Source organism: Nyctibius grandis, chromosome 27 (genome assembly GCF_013368605.1).
Source record: "Nyctibius grandis isolate bNycGra1 chromosome 27, bNycGra1.pri, whole genome shotgun sequence".
NCBI lineage: Eukaryota > Metazoa > Chordata > Aves > Nyctibiiformes > Nyctibiidae > Nyctibius > Nyctibius grandis.
In genome coordinates this window covers 449,276-476,190 of record NC_090684.1, presented here as the reverse complement: position 1 = coordinate 476,190, position 26,915 = coordinate 449,276, and the positions used below count along the sequence as shown (strand labels likewise).

Sequence of the window (26,915 nt, the reverse complement as noted above, 5' to 3'; positions counted from 1 at the left end):
GGAACGCCGCGGCCCGCCCTTGGGAGCGTTGGGATTTCCCGAGCTCCTTGAAAAGATGGTTTGAGAAGCTCTAATTCCTTCATAAAAACTGCAATGACTGCGTTCCTCGGAGCAGGAGTTGCTCCTTTACCTGTGTGTGGGGTGCTCAGCGGGGTCCCGTCCTGGCTGGAGCTCAGGGGGTCCCACAGTGGGGGCTGAGGAGCCCAACGGAGCTGGGTGCCCAGAAGCCCATCGAGGACGTTTCCGTGTGGACCAGCACGTGGGAATGAACCGCTCTGTTAGGAGAGCTGTGGTACCCAAAAGCGATGCGAAGCAGGGACGTTTGGGGTGGGTCCGGTGTTTGAGAGCCCAGTTCGCTGTTGTGTAAACTTGGCTTGTGGGTCTGGCTACAACAGAGCTTGCGCTGCCGCTCACGGGCGCAGCTGAAGGATGCCTTCGCTGTGAACACTTTCTGTTGCCTGTGTTGGTTGGTCACCCAAGAGGTTTGTTCTGTTCCAGGAGAACAGGCATACAGCATCCTTGGGAATATAGTATCTTTGTCAGGCTCCTGCTCTGCCAAACTCCAGACTGAAATAGGTTAGTGGGCCTAGAAATTATGCAGAGTGTAATTGCATGCCTTGCTTCCTATGGAAAGCAGGCTAAAAATAAACCTGTCTATGATTTGCATAAGTTCTATTCTAATGAGAACATGCAAAAAAAGAAAAAAAAGGGTCTTGGCATGTGCACATGTACCCTTATGCTGGGAAAGCAGTGCCAAGTCCCAAGCAGATTAAATCGCTTGTGTAACACAGAGCAGCTGCATGGACGTTTTTCTTAGGGAATGTGACTGAAATGTGTCATTCTGTAGAAGTGCACGGTGCTTAAGCGGTAGGATATGGTATGTTATACGTACGTCAGAGGCTGAAATGTGATGCTGTGTTAGGACGAACACAAGGGCAGACAATTTTTGCCAAGCACTGCAATAGGTTAACCTGCACAAGTACCCTGTGTGGAGTCCCTTGGGGTGGGATATTGAAAGAGTACTTTTCAAATGGCGGTAAGTTTGGATTTGCACATTAGCTGCAGATTATCGAAGGGATGCATTAGGACAGTTGTGGGACTCAAGTAACATTTTGTTCAGTTGTGTATGTTAATTGTGCTTTCTAGACCAAACTGGTTTGTTTGCTGTCTCAGTAAATCACTTTCTCTAGTGTGAATAAACATTGTAAATGTACGGGAATGAATGGAACATTGTTTATAAATCGGGGAAAAACAGGAAGATCACCTTTATTGTTTGAGCTACTTATCTTTGTTTTGGAGTGTTCCACTTCTGTCTCTTCTCAATTAAGAGCAGACTAAATGATTTATGTTTTATTACAACCTATGACAGCTACAGAGGACTCTGATTTCATGGCTCCAATGTCCGTGTTTGACTTGACGAGTGTTGCAGTGAGAGATACTACTCATGCCAGACAGCCTCTGTAGGTGTAGTGAGTTGCACAGTGATTAAAACTCAACAAGGGATTGAGTGCATAATTAGGAAGCCTTAATAAAGTGCTGTGGTAGAGAATTAAAATACCCGTTGAAAATATAGCAAATCTTTATAAATAGGCAAAAGACTGTTGATCAGTGCTTTTTTCACTTCTCGAGAAAATACCCAGTCAAAGAGAGGAGAGGAGAGTCTCCACATGTGATACAAAAGGTCAGACTGTTCTCTTGTGGAAAGTTCTTTTGCATTTTTCTTCCCCACTGTTAAGTTGAAGGAGATGGTCATGTTTGCATTTTATTTTAAACCCTTTCATTATTTTAAATCTTTTGAGTTCTACTCGTATCTCCTTCAGTGTCTGATCTTATATCAGAAACATCTGTACAGTTCTCTGTGCCTTGCCGTTCTCCTATTTAATAATGGTACATTAAAATACTTGGCATTATCAGAGAAAACCCTACCCGTTGGTAATTCTCCTGACTGTGCTCCCATGGTTAATGGATTTTTGTGTGCGTGCAGTGTATTACTGTAATCATATCTGATACTAGTATGCTCGAAGCTGGCATCTGAAAGTTTGAACTTCTCTACTCAAAGGATTTTAAGTTTAAAAATCCTTAAGGTTTTAGGCAGAAAATGTATTAGGCTGTGCAAGCTTTTTTGCTACCAATGCATCGTATAAAACCAACTTAAAATGACATCTGCTGTCATTCCACGGAAATCATGCATATGCTGAGAAGGTCTATAGATGTAACGAGATACAGGAAAGAAAAAGTAGCATTCAGTGGAAAATAACAAACTGTGTGGTCCACTGGTAATTGCCAACATTTGTCATCATCTCTCAGTGTACTAATCTTTTTGGTTTTTGATACGTATGTTTCATCTCATGTTAACTCCACTAAATGTATACACTTTATTTTCATGAAAAGGTACATACCTCTTCACAGAATTGTGCTAGGCTGTAATGGAGAGTCTTGTAAACGAAATAGTATTGCTGCAAAATGGTACTTGTTTTTGAGTCCATAGAGCCTTTATCCGTTGTTGTCCTACATACGGGTTTCCAGATGCAGCTGACCTTCCCTACAGCTCTTCCTGCCGTTCCGCAGCGGTCCGTGCCACCGTCCTGCCGCGTGTTGGCCGGCCGTGGGCACCCGGTGGAGATGGGGCAGTGTCCGGGGAGCCGGTCGGTGCAACGGGGCAGCCCGTCAGCTGGGAGCTCTGTGCTCGGGCTTCTCGAGCCCCGGCAGCCCAGGGCTTTGCACTTCAGCTTTGCTGACGCTCTCCTTGTTCAGGACGTGTTCTGGCACGTGAGCTAAAGGCTTTTGCTTTGTGGTCGTTTAAAGAAAAGCCGTGTTTGTAGTTGTTTGTGGTTAGATGGGAGCTGCCCTCCATGGGCGCAGGGGAGTGTTGGGGTAGGTGGTAGAAGGTGCTTCTTTCCTCTGTTAAAAACCTCTTGATTTTGCAGTGCTGGATCCTTATTCTTTGCTTCCAAGATTCAGCCAACTATGATGCATCTATTTGCAAACCGAGGCAATTGTTAGTTGGGTGACAAGTGTTATTTTCATATACCAACCAAACGGCACTGCAAGACTCCAGCTAAATGACATCTATGTTCTGCCAATATTTTCTTTCTTCTTCCTTCTGCACTAAACAATAGACTTTTTTTCGTGGTAGCTGAGGAACACAGCCATGGATATTCACAATCTAGAGGCTTCTGCTACAGTTGACTTTGCTGTTTCTATACTGCCAAAAATAAAAACCTGGGGGATTGCATACAGGCTGCCACTGTTTACATTTCATGTCTTGTCCTTCTCAGCTCCGAGTGTTTTTCAGAATAAACAACACGTTATTTGCCAATGCTTTTTGTGTTTCTTAAAGATTGTTTGGGGATATGCTTTCCAAAGCATATTTTGGTTATCTTCAGAACTTGAAGTGCTTTAATGAAGTTCATAAGCAAACACAAAGCCAAATTATTTTTGCATAGGTTTACCAACAGTGGGGTGGTTTGTTGGTAGAACGTTTCCAACCCTGTAAGATTTCAAGGGAACGGCACAACACTGTTCAAGAATGAGGACTGAGAAACTTTGTCTCCCTGAATCAGTCACCACCTTGACTGAAGACCTTAGGGCATTATCCTGTAAAGACTTGTGTTGGTCACCCCTTTGATCATTTTTAGTAATGAGCGATCTCCTAAATCTGTAGGCTTAAAAAGTCAAAACTCAGTTATTGGTGTTTTCTGAGTGTATTTTGTATTACTAACAAAAAAAGCAGCTGGTCATCGCCGGATGGTGAGTAGGTGCTTATCCGAGCCCTGTGGACTGAACATGGTGGTTTTCTTACTCCTTGTCTCTTGGAAAGTAATGCATCACCTGATGGTGAGCTTGATGGCTCTTTGCAAAAGCAGCAGTTACCTAGTGAATAAGCAGGAGTTACCTTGAGTGGAGATCAGCCCATAACAGGACCAGGATCGCTGTTCCCAGAGGGATCGGTGGCCCGGATGTGGTCATCATCTCAGCTTCCTTACTGGCCTGAGTTTTCCTGGGGAGCTCCTCTGTAACGGGCAGAGTCCAAACGTAGGTTCTTGCATCCACTACCTGGAAGAGGGACAGGGAGGTGTTGAGCGGGTCCACGGAGCCCTTGGTGGGCCGTGGCACCGGGGCACGAGCTGCCCAGCAGTGCTGTCAGTCTCAGCCTTCCTCCTCGGCAGTCCCAGCGCCACTGGCCCCTCTTCTTCCGTGAAGGAAAAGCAGACTTTTGCACCAAAATCCATTGATGTTTCTGCCCCACAAGCTGAGGAAAACTGCACCTGCTGAGTGGGTCAGACATCCTCAAAGTGCTGCTGTCTCTTTCTAATTTAGTTGAAATAGTTTGAACCTCCCACATGTTTCTTGTACAGGGAATGTAGGAGTGTGTTTGCTGGGTAGGCAGCATTGCAGGGCCAGCGCTGAAGGCTCTGCTGCTGCCTGGCTTTGCCATCTTTCCCGTATTCTGTGAATACGGTGATTCTCTCGCATGCTTTTAGAAATAATTTATCGTGTTCAGTGAATGCATGTGTTCAGATCTGTAACTTGTGTTAAATTACCGTGTGTGAGTAGTCGCTGAGGAGTATCATAAAGTTAATGTGTTGCACACTAATTATAACTTTGGCTTTCTAATGCAACAATCTACTTTTGTAGCCAAATGTTTCTTTAAATGGCTTTTGCTTAGTCACGTCAAAGATCCCTTAATCTTACTTTATGTATCGATAGCCTAGTTTTAATTAACCAGTAACTGTTTTCCACTTGATCAACCCTGATAATTCCTATTTTAGTTAGCCGCTTTTGAGCAAAGCCGTTTAGCTGTTTTATTAGCCCTTAATGCGTGTTTCACGTGGAATTCTCAAGTTCTGGGTTGCCTTTTGCAATCACAGCTTATGTAACGCATCGCGCAGCCAGCGTGACCTCTGAGGCTACGGAATTGCATTTGCGTTTATGAAATTCTGAATTTACGTTATGAAATTCTGTTTACATTTCTCCTCTGCTTTGTTCCCATTGAGAAAAGAACAAAATTGTGTAGCAGTATCTAATCTGCACTTTTTTCCTTCTTTAATGCTTGAAAAGCCCCCTGGGCGGTCGTGACTGGGCAGCCGGGGGAGGGAGGGCTGAGGGGAGCGGGGGTAGAAATTCCGAGTCCCCGAGCAGGCCTGCAGCGCTGCGGCCTGGCCCCGGCGCTCGCTCGGCCCCGGCCCGCGGCCGCCCCCGGCAGCCCCGCTCACGGCAGCCGCGCTCGGCTCGGCCCAGCGGGGCGGCCCGGCCCGGGCCCGCCGGGAGGGGGCGGCAGGCTGCCGCGGGAGCGGCTCCTCGCCGCGGCCCAGCCCCGCCGCTGACGGGCCTGGGGCCGGCGGGGCCCGTCCGCCCCGAGCCCCCCAGCCTTGCCCCGGGCGAAGGCCCAGCGGCCGCCCTCCTGCCGGGCGCTGCGGGGCCTTTGTACCCCGTAACTCGCCGGCGGGACGCAGCGCCAGGCTTCTTGTGTATATTCTTATCTGTTCGCTTAAATACATTTCTGTGCTAAAGGCTACAGCGAAAGTGTGAGCTCTAGTAATGATTTAGATAGTGTAATAGGAAAGGGGCATGCTTCTAATAAACCGCTACTTTGAAAAATTGCTTTTATAATTAACAGTATTTTTCAAAAAGTTTGAAACGAAGACACCACGTACTCATACCTCTGGGAAGCTGTCACCTGTGTGTCTGCATGACACGTGCATCAACACGAAAACAGAGAATTTCATGTGGTCTTCAGAGTGATTTGTGGGGATGTCACAGATATCCCATATACTAGCAGCGTTATAATGCCAGATGTACTTGTGACATTATTTTACTGTGACTTATTGGGCAACAGCATCAAATCTTTACAGATTGAATTCTTAGAATTTATTTGCATAGTTAAACTTTGAGCTTTGCTTTTTCACCAACGTAATTGGACATCTTTGTGTTGAGTTCTAGTAGCACCATGGCAATACTCACCTCTTGGCAATTGCAATATGTATACTTTAGCATTTCCGTGACAGGTTGGATGTATAAATAGCTATCTTTGTCCTGCTTAGGGACAGCAGCAAAGGCAACTTTACTGTTGTGGCTTGTGGTGTGACAAGAAATGAAAGCCACTACCCCCGTTTTTTGCAACGGCTCTGTCACTCGTACTTGCTTCTGTCCTTCACAGCGCTGTATTTTGCTGCAGTGGTACTCAGGCCTTTTTTTCTTCTGCAGTCACTTTGTTTTCCTTACCGAACTGCAGCGTGCATATCCTCATTTAAACAGTTCCTTTGTGATTAATTTAAATTAAAACTGAAAAGAAGAGGCTTGTGCCTGTTCATCTTGCAGAACCTGAATGGTATAAAGTACATTATTCCTCTTGACTGGTCCCTGTGTTGCGTGTGTCATCCTTCAGAGACAGCTCAGCAGCACAACCAACACCAACCCGACATTTATTAGGTCGTTTCGGAGAGTCTGATACATGAGATTCTCCTAAAAGCCTGTGTGAAACAATGTAAAGGAGCATGTTCAGCTCCTGAAGGGGAAATATCTGGCTTTTGCGTAAGAGCAAGCTCTGGAGGTTGCCTAAAGCACCCTTACTATTACTTTATTTTTCTGCTTTCTAATGCACTCCATTCTCTGGGTGATTTTCTGTCATTTCCTCTCTGCCTACTATTCTGTTTGACTTTCTTCTGTTTTCCCCAGGCAATCCTTTCAATCTTCAGTTTAGTCATCTTGGTCTCAGAGTATAATCAGTCCAACCTCTAAGGTTTTAATGTTAAGATTAACCCCTCCATGTCAGCGTATCCTTAGTAGCAGCTTTACTTTTACTTTTTTTTTGACTGAGTTGATATTTATTGAAAAGGGTTTATGAGCTTTTAAATTTTAAAACATGAAGAGGGTAAGATCAGTGAATAAATAAAGTCTCTGTAATTCTACATCCAGTACAGATTTTCACTTCTTGCCAAGTTTTTCTGACATGCAGTGCTCCGAACGTAGCTAACACCCAGATTCATCTGCCTGAGTGAAGTATGTGTGTATTGATCTGCCTAAGTGAAATATGTTTGTATTGTTGAAGTGCAGTGCTATAGGTCTGGCTTTGACAGCGAGACGGATGGACCATTTTAGTGGCAAAACATTTTTTAATGTTGAGAAACCATCTTGTCTACAAACAATAAAGTGATTTGTAGCAACAAATGGAAAATATTTTTCTTGCTGGAGATTACACCATTTGTTTTCATTTTCCATGACATGTTTTGCTCATTATGCTGCAGGAAGGGAATCCAAAGTTCTATAAAGAACAGCTCATGATGGCAAAGCAGGGAATTGAGCTGGGGGCTCGCTGTCCTGACAACGGAGAGCGTCGGCTCCGGGGAGCTCCGCAGAGCTGCTGCGAGTTTCGTGTTTGGGAAGGAGCCAGGCGGCCGCGGGATGCTGCTCACCCCACCCACCTTAGTGGGAATTACTGTACGGCTTGTGTAGCTCCTGGAGAGCCGCAGGGACTGCGCTGGGGTGTCCCCTCAGCGCTGTAGAATGCTTTTTGTGTTTCTGGACAGAGTTTTTAAACAAAGGACAGTGAGAAATGAGCTTCATTTGAAGCCCAGGGCTCGCGTTAAGCCGTGGGTGTGCTGCCTGTGTGGTGGACTCTTTCTTTGCTTGAGGGCTTAGGGTGGTTTTGGTTGGGTTTTTGTTGACTTACGGACAGCACAGACCTCTGCGAAGGGAGGGCTGATAGGTAATCTTGGTTTCACCTTTAAATACTTTCCAGCATGCCATTGTTTTGCTTGGAGGGAAAAGGGTGCAAACTGAAATACGGATTGCTGATAATGAATGGCGGTAGCCGAGGTAATGTTTGAGAGACCTGTATAAGGTGTGTCTCTGCCCTTAACTTGGCAAAAAGGGAAGCTATACATTTGCCAAAACCAAAATGTGCAACCGACTTTGCAGCAGTGACACGTGGTTGGGAAAACTTGGTTAGTGGTGGACGGGTTTTTGGGGTTTTGGTGGTTTTGGTTTCTTGGGCTTTTTCCAAATTTGCCATTTTTTGTAAGTACAGTAATCTCAGTTCAAGGTGCAGGTGAGCTTTGTATTAAGACCGATGTGGGTCTGTGCCCCATTTCATTCTTGGGCCTTCTCTCAGCAGCTGGTCTCAGCAGGCTTCAGCGGCTCCTGTCAGAATCACTCCTACAGCAGGTTTGTACACTCGTAACCTGTTGCTGACGTAACTTAAGAGCAGCAGTTGTCTGTTCCAGCTTTTGTTCCCGCTGCTGTGATCCACCGGCATACGCCTGCTACTGGCCATCTCCTTGGCTGGGTTTTGAAGACAAAGACTAAGAGGCTTTTTCCCTACAGCCCCGAGTGTTCTGCCGTAGTATGTAACTCAGATTTATCAAGGTCACTGAACCCTATTTAATGTGCTTTCTGGGAAGATGACAGGGTACAAAAGCTTGTTTTGTACCCTTCTGTCAGAAGGATGAAGCAGTAATATAAGAGCTCAGTTATTTGTGTGCGAAGGGGCCATGGTTCTCTAGTGATATGACAGATTAGCTAATGATACCTGACAGAAGTATTGCAAAGGAATAATGTAAAAAAACCCTCTTCTGTCATGCAGTGTTTTTTAAAAGAAAATATTTTCTTTTTATAGTATCAAGAATGCAGATTCCCATGTGACAAAATATTGAGTTCAGGTGCCTAGCCGGTAGGTGTAAATGGAATAGAAAGTATTGTCACTGTGCTTTGGACCAGCTTCCTGTCTGTAGAGACTTTTAATTTTGGTAATAGATTTTGTATTTTAATACTTTTTATTCATTTCCAAACAGTTGCAGAATATTGTCACTGTCTTGCTTGGGAGGTACTGAGGTTGGATGGTTGTTGCTCAGCTATGCTTAAAATCACTGTGCCGATTTACACCAGCAGAGAGTCAGGCTTTGGTAACATAGAGTGGCTTTTCTGTTCAGGTGGTTGCATTTAAAACAATCCAACTCTTTCTGCTGCTTGCTTTTTTTTGAAATGTTTATAGCAGTGAAATGCCGTTCTTGTTGTGAGATCCTGCTTAATTTTCCAAGTTATTCTTGTTTGTTGTTTTTTAAGGAAAAGTCATCAACAAAGACTTGCGCCACTACCTGAGCCTCCAGTTCCAGAAGGGCTCGATAGACCATAAACTCCAGCAAGTGATCAGAGACAATCTCTACTTGAGAACCATCCCTTGTAAGTATGTAAAGATCATCCTCATTTGATCTGTTCCTGCTAACCATCACATAATTCAAGAGCTTTAAATGCCTTCTCTCCTAATCTGGTTTATAGTTTTACCTTGCAGCAGGAACTTCTGTAAATGCCTTTGTTAGCGTAGTTTCAGATCTTAAGTTGCAATGAAAAGGTACAGCCAGTATGGACTGACAAAACAGCGAAAACTGCAGCATTCAAAGCTCAGAGTATTTCAGGAATATCTGTGTTTTACCCATCGGAAGTTTGTCAGTTGTTGGTGTTAGAATAACCACAGCCACCATGGGAACTAAACCTTCCTCAGCGCGATCAAACAGTGCAAACACATCCGGAGTTTTGTCGATGTATTGTTTTCTGCACAAAGAGGAAACTGAGGCCTCAGAGGGTCACGTGCGTGAGGCAGAGCAGCGCAGCTGGAAGGAGGGCTGCAGGAGGGGCTGTATGCGGAAAGGGTTGCAATGACAGAAGATACAGGGCAACTGTTCGCTCATCCTGAGAAGACTGTACAAGGAGGTGGCAGCAAGAGGGAGGGCGAATCCGTGGCCCAAGAAGAGGAAGAAACAGCACACGGACAAACTTCAGTGGTGCAGCAAGAATTAATTAGTCAGAGAATCTGGATGGACCTGTCTCATCAGTTATGCCAGCACTTCTGCTCGGAGCATCTGTGAGCATCTCTCAGTGCAGCCAACACAGGTGTTAGCTTGCCTTTAGCGAGGTACCTAGAGGTTACTGCTCCCACGAATGGAGGGTTATAGAAAGCACTGTTCAAGGAACAGGACACTGACAGCTGCCAAATATCCTGTCATTGCATCTCACTTCTCTGTACCATTTCATTTCTTAATTATCACAAGATCATCCTTTACCTTCTCTCAAAGGTTCACCGATTAAAAATGCTCATCACCAGTTGTATTTAAATATTCGTTGCACTAAAAGCTTAAATTTGTCAACTAACTTTTTTGTAACTGCAGGAATTCCATTCTCAATTTAGCATCATTATCATATTGAGCACGCCCAAGAGTTTGTGACTTTCTTAAAAGATCGTAATAGTGGCAGGCAGTTTGTTTAGTAGCAGCTCTTGTTCGTGCTGCTGCCCGAAAAAATTGACATCTGCCTTTAAAATGCTGTTAGGGTATAGGCAGTAATGAATCAGTGGAGTCCTTTCCAGGAGAGCTTTAATTAAGCTATTATAACTGAAAGGCCTGTATTTATAGACATAACACTTTGAGAACTTCTGCATTAACACAGCAATTTACTGATTACTTTGAAAAAGCTTACCTATAGCTAGGGTTTGGAGTAGAGATGAATTACACTCTGAATTGTACGGTTAAAAAATAGGTTTTGTACCCAGTTATGGATTTGGTGGCCCAAAAATCAAATGTGCTTAGTCACGCTGACCTCATCGCAAATTAGTGAGTTGGTACTGGTGGGAACAGTGGAGAGAAGCAGCACCCTTACAGCTGTGTTAAAATACCACAGCACTCAAACAGCTCCCCAGAATCCCAGACTGCCGTTGCCTGGCCCAGGCGGCGTCATCTTCCAGAGTAAGTTTTTGGTTCACTGAGCATAAGAAAGAATTCTCTCTAATTACCACCTCACCCAGCTTCTTTTCTGCTTCTTCAACACCAGAACTGTCATTCCTATGTAATTTATTGGCCTAGTTTTTACACATTATTGTTCACTTGCTCGCCACTGTTCTAACTCTTACCTTACTGGAGTAAGTCATCATTGTATACAGATTCAAGCATGTATCGTTTTTACTGAGCTGTACAGCAGGCAGCGCTTCAGTATCTTACAAGAGTGTTTTCTCTGTCTTTTCAGGCACTACAAGGGCTCCCAGAGATGGGGAGGTCCCTGGGGTAGACTATAATTTCATTCCTGTTGAGCAGTTTAAAGCACTGGAAGAAAGCGGAGCCTTGCTAGAAAGCGGAACGTATGATGGTACGTCGGTGACGTTTAACGGAGTGTCCGCAGTACAGAACGCTGTGAAGGGCTCCGAACCTCCTGGGGCTGCGTGTGTCATGCTGTGTGTTAGCCTTGTCCTGTCTGTGGAGATCGCCTTAGCAAATGTAGACTAAACTAGCGCTTTTTTTTTCCTTAGCTCCCCTGTATCTGGCTGTCACCACTTTGAGCCTCGCCCTCACTGATGTTTTCAGAAATGTTCCTTATTTATTTTTTTTACATGGTCAAAACCATATCCAGCTACCAAATGTTACCCAGCAGGAATTCTGGGAAGCTCTCTTGCTGTGTGCTCAATTCCCTAATAAAAATCATATGAGCAGTCAGGAGAGAGGTCAATTGCCAAAATTCTTTTCCAGAAAACAACAGATGATTCCTAGTCTTTGTGTTTTAGATTAAAATATTGAAGTAAAAATCTTCATTTTTCTCAAGTGCAAGTCATTTTTAGATGAAGCTATATTAACAGCTTTGTTTAGCCAAGTGTATTGTCAGTAGAAAATTAGTTTTTAAATCAATTATTTGTAACTGTTTTTATGTAAGTAGATACTTTATGATTCTGCGCAAAATTAATTTGCTTTTTGACTTCAGTGTGTTTCTCTTGCTGTGTATTACTCTGTTAATCAGTTAAACACTATATAGAGTAAGAACAATCGATTTTCACTCTTCTGCTTCTCTCTGACTGTTCCCCAAATCTCTTTATGGAGCATTAGCGAATTCCAGGCAAAGTAACAAATCATCTTTTTCTTTGAAAACATGTGGCAGGATAGAAATTTTGAATTAAACCTGCTGTTTTCTGATGTCCAATAGCATCATTGGCAAAAAACACAACGTGGGAATAAACAGGTTTTGACTGTTGGTTGGTTTTTGGTAGTGCTGATGTCTTCTTTAAGAAGTTAAGTTACAGTTCAGGTCTTTCACCAAAAACACATTATCTGGGCAATAAAATGTTCACTGCCAGTACTTTCAGCAGGTATCGGTGCTTTAGTGATCTGGATTTCTGTCTCATTGTCAGGTAATTTTTATGGTACTCCAAAGCCTCCAGCAGAGCCCAGCCCCTTTCAGCCTGATCCAGTGGATCAAGTTCTTTTTGACAATGATTTTGATACCGAATCACAGAGGAAAAGAACCACATCTGTCAGCAAAATGCAACGGATGGACAGTTCTCTCCCTGAAGAGGAGGAAGAGGAGGAAAAGGAAGCAGTGAATGGCAGCGGAGGGATAGGTTGGTTGACAAGGGGAGAAATTCCCTGAGTATTGTGTGAATGGATAAGTGTACAGATAACATTCATGCTTGCTTGAACCGCTTCCTTAGTTTTGGTGAAGTTTGAAGGTGGTTTTCTATTCAACTGGTGTTTTTACTCAAATTTGAAATTATCTTTTAAAAAGAAACAGCTGTTCTCCCAGCCAGATGTGCAGTTACATCATAAAATGCACTGCTCAGTAGAGAACATGTAGTGCTGGGTATCGGCCAGTTACATGAGGAGGAAGGAAAAATTTATCCACTCTTCAAATAATGGAATCCTTTGCAGAGTATAATTCATACCCTGTAAATGTTATTGTTTAATTTTGAGGAGATTACTGAATTTGTATGCAGGATATTTATCGAAGCAATTGGTTTAAGGGGTAACAGTAGCTCGTACTGCAAAATTTTCAGATTATTTTGGTTCAGGGAACTATCACACAACCTGAAACTGCCTAAAGGGGAGATTGTGGAGAGAAATCAAGCAGAGTGCGTTGAGACTGGACCAGTGTCCAGTCGGACGTTTCAGGGATTGGCAGGATGCCCTTTTCCTTTTGCTGTCATGGTTACTCATCTCGAGGGGGAAGAACTGATGGCGGAGAGAAACCGTCACATTGCATTTGCAGATGATCCTGTGTGTGAGTGTTTAAGACAGACTTACATTGACCAGACCTGATCTAATCTTGCAAGCTTCGGGGCTGGCAACACCACGGCGCAGAGCGGCCCGGTGGCGGGGCTGGTGGTTAGGTGAGGGTCACGGACAGCGTCGGGGGACGGAGCACACCGAGCGTAGCCTCAGCACTGGAGGGTGGAGGCTTGAATTTAAAGTTTTCTGCAGGGATTTTTCGGGATCTTTTTCTTGTGGCCTGCAGGAGGGTGGTGGTTGTTTTATTGGCAGTTTGGGTCTTCACTGCATTTCATTCTGGTGCTTTGAGGAATATTAGTAGGATTTTGTTTTTTTTTTTGTGGCATTACAAATGCTGTTCTCTCTGCAGGAACGGCAACAAAGTGTAGTCAGCTTGGATTTCTGCCAGCGTTGATTTTTCAGCGTAGGCTCAGACACATAATACAAGGTTAATTCTGTTTGGCAGGGGAAGAGCAGAGTTCAGTGTTTTCATGTCAGCTTTTCAAAGTTAACAGCTGAAAAAAAAAAAGTGGAAAAACGCACATCACATACGGGGACGTGTTTGACATCTAGTCGTAGCCAGATTGAGAGGGTGGTTCTTTGTGAGAAACAACATAAACATCTGACAAATAGTAACACTTTCCCTGAACAACTGCAGAAAACAAAGAAAAACATTCAGATTCTCCTGACTGGATGAAACCTGTTCCCAGCTACAACCAGACAAGCAGCTCCATGGACTTCAGAAACTACTTGTCGAGGGATGAAACCCTGGAACCGCTGCCCAAGAACTGGGAGATGGCCTACACCGACACTGGCATGATCTACTTCATCGAGTGAGTAGACCGACACCGTGGAGGGGTTGCTGTGCCCTTCAGAGGAGAGGAGTGCTGATGAGATGCAGCCTAGGAAGCTGCCTGCTTACACCTCTCTTCTTCTGCTCTTACTGCTTCTATTTCTGTATGAAATTTAATATATTTCTACTGTTTCATTCCTTACTGTTAGTCATCTACGCTGCATACTTGGTATCGTTGCCGCCACACAGAAAAACCTCATGGTTCCACATGCAAAGTCAGTTTGTTTGTAATGTGAGTTTTGTATGTCACGAAATACAAACCTGGGTGGGTATTGCTAGGTGAGGTGTAACATCATATAAACCTTCATTATGTCAAGTTTCTCTGAAATACGAGAGCTTGTTTATTCTTTCTTCGCTGCTTGTGTGTCTTGGCTGGGAATGCGCGCTTAAAAATACGGATAGCACAGATTAAAGCCCAGAACAGGAAAGCAGCTCATATGTGCACATGTGAAACAGCCTCATTTATTAATTTCTAAAGGAAACAAAAACCTCACTGAGAGTTAAGCATAAGAAGAGGCTAAAAATGTTTTCTCCTTTCGGATACAAACAGCCGATATTCTCACATGAGCTCTTTAGGGCAGGGGAGAGTGTTTGTGCCCTAACATTTCACATCTGCCCTGGAGAGTCTTCAGTGTGCTCGTACCTCTGAGCATCATTGTAGCCTTTTTTTTAGCATTTTATGATGTGACTGAGGCACAAATAAAGGTTACATTATCTAAAGGCTACAGTTTGCGCATGGTAGTAAGTATTTAAAAGTTAAAGCAAGTTTCTTCAATCTGAGGCAGTTCTCTTCTAACGGGGTGTATTCTGCTTCACAGTCATAACACCAAGACAACCACGTGGCTTGATCCACGGCTCTGTAAGAAAGCCAAAGCTCCTGAAGATTGTGAAGATGGAGGTGAGATGTTCAGAGTTCATTTGTCACCTGTGACACATAAATGTCCGAGTTTATCACAGCTGGATACGATCTATTACTGCTGTGGTAGAAGCTTCTTCCTGGTACCCGTCGCTGGAGCAGGCAGCGTAGTGCTGAGCGTCCCTAGTTTGGTGGCAATAGGAGTTTACATAAGACTGGGAAAGTTCATAGTGTATTTTCCCTGGAGTAGTAGAATCTGACCGAATTGTGGGTCTATCTGCATTCCTGAGGCTAGAATGAGGTATTTTGTTCCAGTAACGATCATTGCTCGGGAGAAAGCTGCATACATTAGTGACCATCTCACTCGAAAATGTTGTGCGGGTGGAATATGACAGGAGGAAAAGGTCCTTAAGTCTTAGAATATAGGATTAATGAAGAAGCATAATATGTGTTGCTAATGATACCTGTTGCATGTGACATGATACAATATTTGAATGCATAAGTAGAGGGAACAGTCTTAACTCCCTTCAACTCTTCACACTGTGGCTTCAAGACTTACAGGTCAGGTTCATGATTGGCCTACAGACAATTCCTGCAACCGCTTTCTACATAGTCATGCCTTTTAGTCAGCTAGAAAAGAGTACCAAATAGCTCTGTCTTCGGCAAATGCCCGACACGTTACAACAGCTGAGGCAGACTCACAATAGCCTGTCGTCTTCCTAAATTGCACAGCCTAACGATCATGAATTCATAATGAAGCCAGCTGGAGCAGTGGACACATACTGCTGTTTATTAAACATGTGTGCAGCTCACCACAGGATAAAAAGAGCACTTCAAACAGAGAGGTGCAGGATATCCAAATGAGCAACATTCAAATGAATAGACCCACTGGGTCTTTTGTCAAACCCTGTGGAGTGATGCTGGTATTAGTAATTGGTAACACGCTGTCACGTGCTAGGAAAATTCCTGTTGCCATCAAACTTAGGGCAACCTCAAGCAAGATTACATAGCAATTTTATCCTTCAAATGTGTAGCTACCTGACTGTAGCCATTACTCTAATATTTAAATTTCCGTGGTCAGGATAACTAGAACAGTAAAGATAGAATAATTGGACCTCTGTGCTAACTGCTCATCAGCATCAGTCAGTAATGATCTGCTGCTGGGCACCAGCTTACCGGATTCTGAGTTTGGCATAAAAAGGAGCTTTTCAAATGTAATTTCAGTACCTATATAAAACCGGTAATTTTTTATTTTAGACCCCTAATGTAGGGATATTTCTCAGTGCAACCTTATTCATATTATATAGCTTAAAAAGTCAACAACTATCAAATCACATTCTTAATATATAATTAGATTATTTTTAAATAATGTATTTTTCTTCCCCTTTATAGGTTCTTCCTCTCTAAATAGGTTAGTTTGTATCTTGTCTTGAAGTTTATTACGTGTTTAAAGTGGTGTGATTTTGTTGAATACAAGTCTTCTCATCTAGTGCAACAGAGAGTGAGAGTTAAGGGCTTCAGATTCCCTGGAACAGGCCCCTTTGTCAGAAGGACCAGCCCCAAATGAATGAAGGGAAGGAAAAAGGACCTGTATTTTTCACGAGTCTGTAATCTGTCCTCTCGTTCCTTCATAAGAACTCTGATATTTGGTGATAGTTTTCCACTGTAATGGAGAATTTTATTCTCTTTGATTGCAGAACTTCCTTATGGGTGGGAAAAAATAGAAGATCCTCAATACGGAACGTATTATGTTGAGTAAGTGCTAATTGTTAATTTGACATGGTTACAAATTGAGCGGAAAATGAAGCTCTTGATCTGCAGTATGTATAGGTTGTAATGCAATGTGAGTATTAAACATATCCAGTAGAAACAGTTCTAGAGGCAATGAACACATGGTGCACCCTTCTGAAGCACTGGCATGTGGGAAGATCCATGGTGTGACCTTACTGACTTACTGGAGTGTATTCCTTTTGGGGTGAGAAAGCAAACAGCAACCAAAGTCATTTATTAATGGGAATGAGCTGATGTCATTTTTCTTAGTTTTAACAAAGATGGGGTCACTTGATTTAAGAATGGCACCTGATAACTGTAAAAGAACAAGAGTAACTTTTATCTCATTGCTGTCTCCAAAGAGCCAAGTAAATAACTACTAAATTACTGCAAGAGCTCTTCTGAATCTCCTCAGGTCAGAGTAAACGAAATCTCTCTCTAACCATGGAGAAGAAAATTAGTAGAGTTGAAAATGTTAGCTTCAGAGAAGAACCTAACGTTTTTTGACTTTGCAAAGCCAACACAGGTATTTCAATTCTGTTCAAACGTGCTGGTTTTTTCCACTGTGCTGCTGTACTACTATAGCTGCTGCTAGTAAAAAGGTGATGTCCAAGTTCATAAACATTAGAGGTAGATGGAAGCAACACATAATGTCAAGAGAAAAAGCAGGTTTTCTCAGTTCTAATCTGTTACAACCTTTTGAAAATTTGCAGAGTGGAATGAAGGTATAGTCTCCCTATAATTAAAGGAAGTAAAATTGTATTGGCTCTTAAAGTAAATCAAGTTGTTGAAAGAACAAAAATGCTTTCATTGTTGATTATGGTGGTTTATCGTTCATTCCTCCAGAGCATTAATATGAGATAATAAAAAATAGTGTTTGTAGTTGTATCTTTTGTGGTTGTCTTTTCTGTGAAACAGGCAGAGTGCTTTCTGCTGAAATCCTGATCTACCTTTTGTATGTCTACAGTCATATTAACCAGAAAACTCAGTTTGAGAACCCCGTACTGGAAGCCAAAAGAAAAAAACAGCTAGGACAGACTGATGTTGGCCCTTCAAAATCAGGTATCACTGAATATTGTGTTCTTTGTCACTATCTTTATCTACAAGTATGCATCATAAGTAACCAATTCTGGCATTCACCAAGGCATTAGCCTTGTCTTTTTAATGGCCATTGTGGTGTTGCCTTCCCAAATCCATAGCAGTTTTTGAATTATTTTTTTAATGTCAAAATTTACCTGAGACCCTAAGACTACTTTAAAATAACTTTGATCGTTCTGAAGCTGGTTGTCATAAGCAGCTTTCGAATATATGGAGGGTTAGAAGTGCCAGCTGGAAGATGCAGGTAAAACCACACCTTGAATTTTTATGCTTTTGATCTACTCTAAGCTTGGTATTCAAGGGTTAGAGCGCAAAACTGGGAATTATAGGCGGGAGCTTTAGTTCCAGCTCTCTTGTAATCTGTACCACCGTCTTGAAAAAACTCTTAACTTCCCACTCACTCTACTCAGCTGTGAAACGAGTGTAACAGTATCTTGTTTGCTTTACTCCGTAACAGTGCTGCAGAGGTTAACCGATGTTAACCAAACAAATCATTAACCTTTGCAACACCTTAAAAAACAGACAAACAAACAAAAACCTTATCAAAACTGACCCTGGTTGCCTGCCTTCTTGTCTCTGATACATGATTCAAAAGGACCAGAGAAGTCTGTCTTCACTAGAGATCCATCCCAGCTGACAGGAGCGCTTATACGGACGTCACTGAAAAAAAGTACAATGGGATTTGGCTTCACAATCATTGGAGGGGACAGACCTGATGAGTTTCTCCAGGTGAAGAATGTGTTAAAAGATGGACCCGCTGCACAAGATGGGAGAATTGCACCAGGTAAAGTGTTATTTCTCTAAACTTCCATTTCCTGTGGTGCTTTTAGAGAATGCAGCTTCTGAGACACAGGAGGTTGGATGACTCCGTCCACTGGCTCTGAACGTGAACACCTCACTAAATGAAATAGTTTTCGGATTTGTGAAAGATCTGTGCAGAGCAGTAGCTCAAAGGAAAAGCAGCAATGTTCTCGGTACAAACCCGCTTTGAGGACACTTCTGAAGATTTTGGTAGTCCTGCTTTAGCCAAGGGTTTTGGCTTTATGCTTGTTACAGAAGGGTTTTTTGTTCCCTCTCTATACGTAAAGTGAAAATAGTGTGTTTGAGTCCTGGTCTGTGTTTTGCCATGTTGCTGCCAAAAACCGTGACATCGAATATTAAAATTGCAAAAGACCTGCAGCAGGAATAAGCAAGCAAAGCTATATGAACTGGGCAAGCGAGGAGACAAGAGGGATGAGAGCACCTGCAATCCACGAAGAATTGCACACTTTTTCATCGTTATTACACATTTAATTAAGTTACCTATAAGCTTACTGTAACATAGAGTTTACATACTAGAAAAGGCAAAATGCTTCTTCACATATCACAAACTCTCTTACTCTTCAGGGAAGACGAGTAAGAAGAGTCCATGCTTTCGAAGATTTAATACTATTTACCTATGAAATGAAACAATTTCCTGTGTTGTTGCTGACCTGTTGTTTGCACTCATTTGTGTGCGGTTCATTTTCCTCCTCTGTAAAAACGAAGGTGGTCCTGCAACATTGTATTGTGGTGCACACACGTGTTTGAATGAAAAGATGTTTATCTATTCCTGTTGTAGTTCCTGTAATAGGGGAGTTACTGTTTTACTGATGCCCAGGCATTTAAGTGATAAGACAGTTTGCTTGCTGGGATTACTGTATTGCATATGCAAAGTTTTGCGATCAAAATGATGCAAATTATGAAACAGGGTTTCAGGATCTGAAGCCTACTTCCACTTCATTTTGAAAATACATGCTTAGCCATGTGTGGCAACAGTGTAAGAGTACAGAACATGTGTGGGCGCAATCCTAGCTTAAGTTCAGCCAGTCCTAAAATAAACGTAGGACTCTCCCCCCCAAAAAAATCCGATTTATTCTGGATTGAGTTTAGGATGCTGTACAATATGAATTAAAGTAGAAGACATCTGCTTGCAGTAGTGTGCGTGCACTGCTTCATCTCCTGTGGCTGTACAGTATCATTTTTTAAATCTGCTGCAGATTAAACTTTATATATTTAGCACACTGTGTTCTGAGATGGAATAGAATAAATGCAGAGAGGAAATCCTTTGTGCTTCTTGGCAACAGATAGCCAAGAGGTAACAGCGCAGCCGCCACTCATTATTGATTTTGAAGACCACGTAGTGATTTCCTCCAGTTGGGCTTTTGTTCTGAGCCCCAGAACACAGGACGGGTGTGGGTGGTTTGGTTTCTGGTTTTGACGCTGATGAACTTTCTTTTGTAACAGGTGATGTCATTGTAGACATAAATGGAAGCTGTGTCCTTGGCCATACCCATGCAGATGTTGTCCAGATGTTTCAGCTAGTTCCTGTCAATCAGTATGTGAACATGACTTTGTGTCGTGGTTATCCTCTTCCTGATGACAATGAAGACCCTGTGGTAGACATAGTGACAGCTACACCTATTATCAACGGACCGCCTGTGACCAAAGGAGATGCTTGTGTGATCAGCCAAGATGTAATAGCAGGAGCAGTTGTGTTGGACCAGAATGGAAAAATGGGCCCTCTGTTGGTCAATGGTCGTCTGAATGGCCCTTCCATGGATACAGCTGAGCAGAGGATCTCTCTTGCATCTTCAGGAGGCTCTCAGCCAGAGCTGGTCACCATTCCTCTAGTCAAAGGTCCGAAAGGCTTTGGGTTTGCCATTGCAGACAGTCCTACAGGACAGAAGGTGAAAATGATTTTAGACAGCCAGTGGTGCCAAGGCCTTCAGAAAGGGGATGTAATCAAGGAGATTTGCCATCAGAACGTACAGAGCTTGACACATCTGCAGGTGGTGGAGGTACTGAAGCAGTTCCCAGTAGGAGCAGAGGTGCCGCTGCTTATCTTAAGAGGAGGTACATACGTGAATTTACGGCTGTCATATATGGTTATATGCTTTTTAGATATCACACTTAAAAGGGTCTTTTAAATCGTATCCAGTCTTGACAGTTAAGTAGCAGCTTATTATGTCTCTGAGCCGTTATGCTCTAAGTTTAATTTATGCCCCTGAGTATTTGGAGTGAGAGCATGTTGCTAGGGGTTTTTTTCAAAAATGTGATGATATGTTTATGCACTGTCTCTTCCAAGTGTCTGGGGAGTGCTAAAGCAAAAATGCGGTCTCTAGCATAATACAAAGTGTACGATGGGCAGAGTTTTCTGAGGCTCTCCAAGTGCATTTCAGTAACTGTAGCTGTACTGGACGGGTGATTTCAGGAGACGGGAAGAAGCATCAGCAGCGAGGTGGAGCTGATCACTGGAAATACCAGAAAAATCCTCATTTTCACGTTTGCATATTTATACCTCTTCACTGACTGTCAGTCACAGACCAGAACGGGTCTTCTCCCCAGACGCTGACTCGTAGTGTGCATTTGCCAGAAGGAGCTGAATGCCTTGTGAAGCAACACCTGGCTGCGTGGTGTCCCTTTAAGCTTTTCTTGTAGCCCTGAGAGCGTCACTTCAAAGTCATCGCCATTTTCAGAAATCTCCAGGTCTTTTTCTGTATAAATGCTACTATTCCTTAATCACCTAAGGAAATAGTTAGATTTCTTTGGTAGCAAGTGGAATTCCTCTAGACAAATTCCCAAAGTGTCCGTGTCCAATGAGCTGATGTGTGATTTGGTTGACTGGTGTCTAGCAAAAAGAGAAATAGATGGTTTTCGTTGTTGTACAGCGGGCAGTTCTGATTTGAGACTTCTCTGAAGTGATGTCTTTGGTCAACTGAACATTCTCATTGCATTTAAAAGAAGAGTGAATAAGCGGTTATTATTTTCAACCCAGGAGGAACTGATTATATTGCCTTAATGCTGTTTCAACTTTTGGTGACCTAGTACTGAAATTGCTTTCTACGTTGTATTTTCTTCAGGTCCACCCTCACCTACTAAAACTGCCAAAGGGGTGAGTATTAGTGATGTATTTAAATTTGTTTCTGATGGGGAATATTCGAGGGATTTTGGATGCAAAACAGACTCATAAACATGGTCTACTTAGCACAAAAGATTCCTTTGAGTTTTTTGAATTGTTTAATGGAGGTGATGGATGTCTCTCTTCTTACTACTGAAGAATCAAGAATGCAGCAAAGATCTTGTGTGACAATGGGTGTAGTGTTGTTGATTCGTCATGATTTTAAATATGACATTGCTACTTAAGTTCTATCATTATTTCCTTTTTTTGCACTATACTTGAAATTGCTGTCTGTGTGCACACTGTGACCTGCTTTTGTAATCTCATCTCCCCAGGGTTTTAGTCCCTGTGATAATCTGCAAGATGATTTAGCAAAACCACATCTACTTAGCTGGCACAAATTCATTGTCTTAAGTAACTGCTGTCAGAATACCCATTAAAAGGGAAACAAAATACAGTATCTGTTTTTTTTCATCGATGATTACATGTATTAAAGTGAAATGGGATTTCTAAAGGAAGTTTATGATACTTTGCTATTTCTCAATCCTTGCATAGAATTAATGGACTTGGTTAGTACTCACTTCTTGCTTGTCTTTGAATCCATATTTTCAGGAAGTCTCTATGTCGTGGTACATTTCTAGTTTGATACTCATTATTCTTGGAAGTTTGATCTGTTTGGGTATCTTTACATTAGCTCAGTAAAAAGTCCTTGGGCTTAGTAAAATACCCTCTGATTTGCTAATGCTGATAGTAATGCATATTTTTGTCATGAGCACTTTTATGAATTAGGCTAGCCAGTGAACAGAGCTGTTTCTTTAAAAGTGTTTTTGTACAGAACAAATTATTTCATTTAGGAAAACCCCATTACCAGGATGTGGATGTAGCTTCTTTTTCTGTCTTTGTCCTGCTGTTTGAGTATTGCAGTCGTGTCCCAGCAGTGGGGTAATGCGAGCACACAAGTTCAGTGCCCTTGAAGCAGATTGCACTCACTAAGATTTGCAGATTCGGTTCCTAGCAGTCGCACAGCTGCCCGCACTGCATAAATCAGTGCATAAATCTCTGCAGTGTGAGGACACACGCCTTGTCAGCGCGGCTCCCGTGTCAGCGCTAAAAATACCGCAGCCCCGGGGACTGGCGTTCTGGCACACGTGCAGTAGCAGCTTCCCACGGAGCACTCGATGCTCAGTGGCATTAAGCAGGGGCAAAATAATTCAGTTTAAAAGGGCAAGTTCTTGTGTTTAGAAACATGCAAGAAGTGTCAAACTGCTAAATCGCTTGGGGGGGGTTTCTTCCACTCTTGGTAAAAGGGCATATCTAAGTCTGTTGTGCTTGTGCTGCTGTTTAACATGCACAGACACATGCGGGCTGCCATGTTCCAGTTTTCCACGTTGGGTTTCAGCCCAGAATAAGTATTTAGAGTTACTTTAGTGCATAATCGATTGGAAATTAGGGTGGGAGACCACAAGGGTGTTTGGTGTCTTTTCTTCATGAAATACTAATAGGAGTGTTGCAGCTATCAGATCATAAAAGAAAATGCAGATACTGAATTACTAATGCCTCACGCTGCCCAGTGTATGCCTCCTGTTCCGTATTTATAATGTCGTTGGGACACTTGCAGCAAACAACCTGGTGTTGGGCACACCTCAGGTGCTCTGGTTCGGACAGGGTTTGGCCGTGGGCAGGAGGCAGTGCCCACGGAGCAGCTCGTGCCCGCAGCGAAGGACCATGGCCCGGAGCCCGGCAGGCGCCTGCCGAGGAATCCGTCTCTTCTCCAAACACAACCGGTCCTGTACGCCCTGCTCCATCCCAGGTGCAGGTAACCACAGGAGCTGGCTGCTTTACTTGTCTCTGAGCATCAGTCACTTCAAACCCCCTTTCGAAGCCCAGTTTTCAGCAGAAATCTGTGGCCTGTGAGGAAGACTTCAGTAGTCTGGCCAGACCCATAGATTGGAAAAGCTATGCTGAATTGTAATATTATTGCCCTATTCCCTTGTCTTGCCCTGCATTTCACCTCTGCGTGATGTTGATTGTCATTGTGCGCACACGGACACAAATTCAGTTATGCTTTTGACCTAATGTGGGGTTTGTGGGGTGGGGTCTGTTTCAGAAGGACAAGCAGGACAGTTCAGGTAGTTTGGAAGCTGTCGGCGATCCCATCCCGCAGCCGATGCCGTTTCCACCCACTGCTGTACGACCAGGCTCTCCTAAACTAGACCCTTCGGAAGTCTACCTGAAGTCTAAGTCTATATATGAGGACAAACGTGAGTATATCAACTTCAACTTGGAAATAAACAATTATGAAGAAATTTTTTCCTTGTCATATGGGTGGTAAAACTACTATGACTTTCGTATTGAGTTTGTTAACCTCCTGTACATAAAAAGTTTCAAGAAATGTGTAATTGATACAGAAATTAGGAAACTGGAACTTCTTTGTAAAAAAAAGAAGATACAATATGCTTCAACCATATTTACAATAAAACAGTTAATCATAGAAATGGTCTCAGGGATGATCTAGTTCTGAAGTAAACTGAAGTAGACGTGACCATTTCAGAGTTTATATAAGGTAGCTCTGAGTTGTGTTATAGACTGGATTTTATCCTGGCCCACCATACAAATGCAGCTGTGATTTCTCCTTTGGCATCCGTCAGTCTGTCCTTCCCATTATTTTTCCATTTTGGAAAGGGAACGTCACTGAAGATTTGACTGTTTGAATTCTTCTCTGTATTTCTGGTTACTGTGATCTGTTGGTAAGAATCTTGAGTCAGAATGCACCACAAAAGCATAATCTTTCAATAATCAAAGATAGCTCCTTACATGTTTTGAAATATTGCTTTGTCCTAGCTCCAAACATGTTTTGAAATATTGCTTTGTCCTAGCTCCAAACACAAGAGATTTGGATGTTTTCCTGCGAAAACAAGAGTCAGGCTTTGGTTTCCGGGTGCTTGGAGGGGATGGACCAGATCAGCCTGTAAGTGAAACGATTTACAGTTGCCTACGTGTTATCTTACAGTATTACTGTTAGAATGACTCCTGCTCTGTCATCCTCATTTCCCTCTCATTCTAAACAGTTCAGTGATGGCAAAATTGATCAATTCAGTAACTGCCTTTTAAAGATCAAGAATTGATTCAGGTTACCTTTCTTCTTCCCCTCTTTGTGGCTGACTTTAATCTGCAAGGCTCCCATGCCCTTTCCACTGTTTAGGGTCTGTCTGTGGCAGCAGTTTTCTCTGTCGGGCTGGTAACACTGATGGTGTTTCTGTAGTTGCTGCTGTGTCTGGGGTGCACTCGAAAGGGCAGCGCTGGTGCTCAGCCTTTGCCCGTTTCCACCTGATCCCAGTGATGGTCTTGGCACAGAACGTGCCCTGGTAATGCTCAGCGTGCCGTGCACGTCGGCGCGTCCGGGGAGCAGGTGAGTGGAAGGAAGCTGCTGCTTACCCTGCAAAACTGCGTCAGGCCGTTCTTTGGAGTGCAGCCCAGTGAAACGAGGCAAGATTGGGGATTGTGTCTCACCCCCTTTCCCCCACCTCTCCTGCCAAATTTTCGAAAATGCCTTTTGTCCTGTCAGTCAGTGTGGTTTCTGGTGGATTCAGGGAGACAAGCACAGCCTTTCCAGGGCACTCTTTCAAGCTTTTATTTGCCTTGTGATTTTCCCTCTCATCTCAGAAAATACCAAATGTGGTACTTCAGGATTTTCGTGAAAGCCTGGAAGCAGAACCTGTTAAGACTGGCTTCCTTCTGCAAATGGATGTTGGTGGTGTTTTGCATTGTAACTGGCATCAAAATGTAGCTCTGATGTTTGCACAGGAGGAAAAATACTAGTTAGAGCCTGGTTTGCTTTAACCTGGTCAGTGACTAGAGTTCAGTTATGTTTCTATGTCGTCAGCATAGTCGTGTTTCCTGGCCTTAGTGTGCAGAGCTGTTGCAGTTGGACTTGGATGACTCTCTGCTTGAGAGGTAATTGCCAAGGAATGGTGGAGGGGGAGGCAGAGGGGCAAATGCCAGCGTGGAATCGCCTGGGTAGTCTGTTCCTCTGATGGCAGTCTTTAGGAGACTCCCCTCTGTTTCCAAAAAGGCAAAAATTTTTCTCTGGGAAGTCTGCTAAGCCTTGTACCATGTGTCAGGGGCTATTCCTTCAGCTGCCAAATTAAGAGGAAAAGCTTTTGGAGTAGGTGCTCATAGATAGCTTTTTGATCACAGTTAAGGAATACATTTTTTTCCATTCACAGCTGTGATCCAGTGCTTGCCCTTTTTCCCCCCCCTGCCTAACATGCATTTAAAGAAAAGGAAGAGCAAACCAGAGCAGTCCTATTTCTGTTGCACTTCAGAGCATTTGTGGTGTTTTGTTTCCATAACAGCCAGAGCTGTTGGTAAGCATCAAGCTAATGTCATGAATGCTGTGTGCAGATGAACTGCCCCCCATTGCTTAACCTCCAACAGCTACTGGCCCTAATTATTCTTAATCTTTCGTTTAACCTGAATGTGATTCTAGCATATGAATAGCGTGTGGTGTTCTTATCTGTGTTATGTTTGGTAGCACTTATGAGGTGGGGGTAGACAAAACTGATAAGGGGAGTGCAGCTGTGTGAATTCATTATCTAATCACCAAACGCTGTGTGCTGAAAAACCTTCAAGCATGGAACTGTCTACTTGCCAGCAGTAAATCTGAGTTCTTTCGAAAGCTTTTACTTCTTCTCCAGTCACTCTGGCCCAGTCTTGGTAAAAAAAATAAGTGGAATAAATGACAGAGGCTTTTGTTTCAATAATGTCTGAGAAATCATATATATGTAATAAGAACACAGTGTATACTTATGTCAAAAGTTGGGCTTTTTAACAAACTGACAAATAAGCTCAGGAGAATAGTGCTGCTTCCAGAATTCATGGAAATAAGAATTAAAAATCCCTTCAAACTTTGTGTATTGACTAAATGCTTTGAGCCCCCAGATTGTATCCACTGAGTCAGCTTGTGCAAAGTACACTGGCTGGCTGTGTTTCTGCTAGACTTGGACAGTCAGATAATCTTTACAAATACCTTCCCAAAAGCCCTCATCTGTCTGGATTCACCTGGATTCCAACCGTTACGTGTTCTGATGAGTTCGTGTTCTGCCGTTCAAACCCCCTGACTCTGCTCTGCTGACAGATCTATATTGGAGCCATAATCCCCTTGGGAGCAGCAGAAAAAGACGGCAGGCTTCGAGCCGCGGATGAGCTGATGTGTATTGATGGAGTCCCTGTTAAAGGGAAGTCGCACAAGCAAGTTTTGGACTTAATGACTAGTGCTGCACGGAACGGTCAGGTGCTGCTCACGGTCCGGAGGAAGATCTTCTTTGGTGGTACGTGTCTGTCGGTCCGGAGCGGGTGCTGCAGGACACCGATCTGGCTAAGGGAACACTTCACGTTTTGTAA

General features: G+C 43.2%; 1 protein-coding gene across 2 annotated transcripts in view; it reads left to right on the top strand.

The window, feature by feature from the left end:
* MAGI3 (membrane associated guanylate kinase, WW and PDZ domain containing 3) overlaps positions 1–26,915 on the top strand; it is a 59,825-nt gene that overhangs the window by 19,804 nt on the left and 13,106 nt on the right. For both annotated transcript variants that reach the window (XM_068419204.1, XM_068419205.1), the window contains exons 2-14: positions 9,064–9,180; positions 11,014–11,133; positions 12,164–12,373; positions 13,675–13,849; positions 14,688–14,767; positions 16,423–16,480; positions 17,463–17,557; positions 18,189–18,377; positions 19,859–20,467; positions 21,475–21,506; positions 23,620–23,773; positions 24,389–24,480; positions 26,650–26,842. In XM_068419204.1, coding sequence (XP_068275305.1) covers positions 9,064–9,180; positions 11,014–11,133; positions 12,164–12,373; positions 13,675–13,849; positions 14,688–14,767; positions 16,423–16,480; positions 17,463–17,557; positions 18,189–18,377; positions 19,859–20,467; positions 21,475–21,506; positions 23,620–23,773; positions 24,389–24,480; positions 26,650–26,842 — 2,124 coding nt within the window. The remainder of the gene's footprint in view (positions 1–9,063; positions 9,181–11,013; positions 11,134–12,163; positions 12,374–13,674; positions 13,850–14,687; positions 14,768–16,422; positions 16,481–17,462; positions 17,558–18,188; positions 18,378–19,858; positions 20,468–21,474; positions 21,507–23,619; positions 23,774–24,388; positions 24,481–26,649; positions 26,843–26,915) is intronic.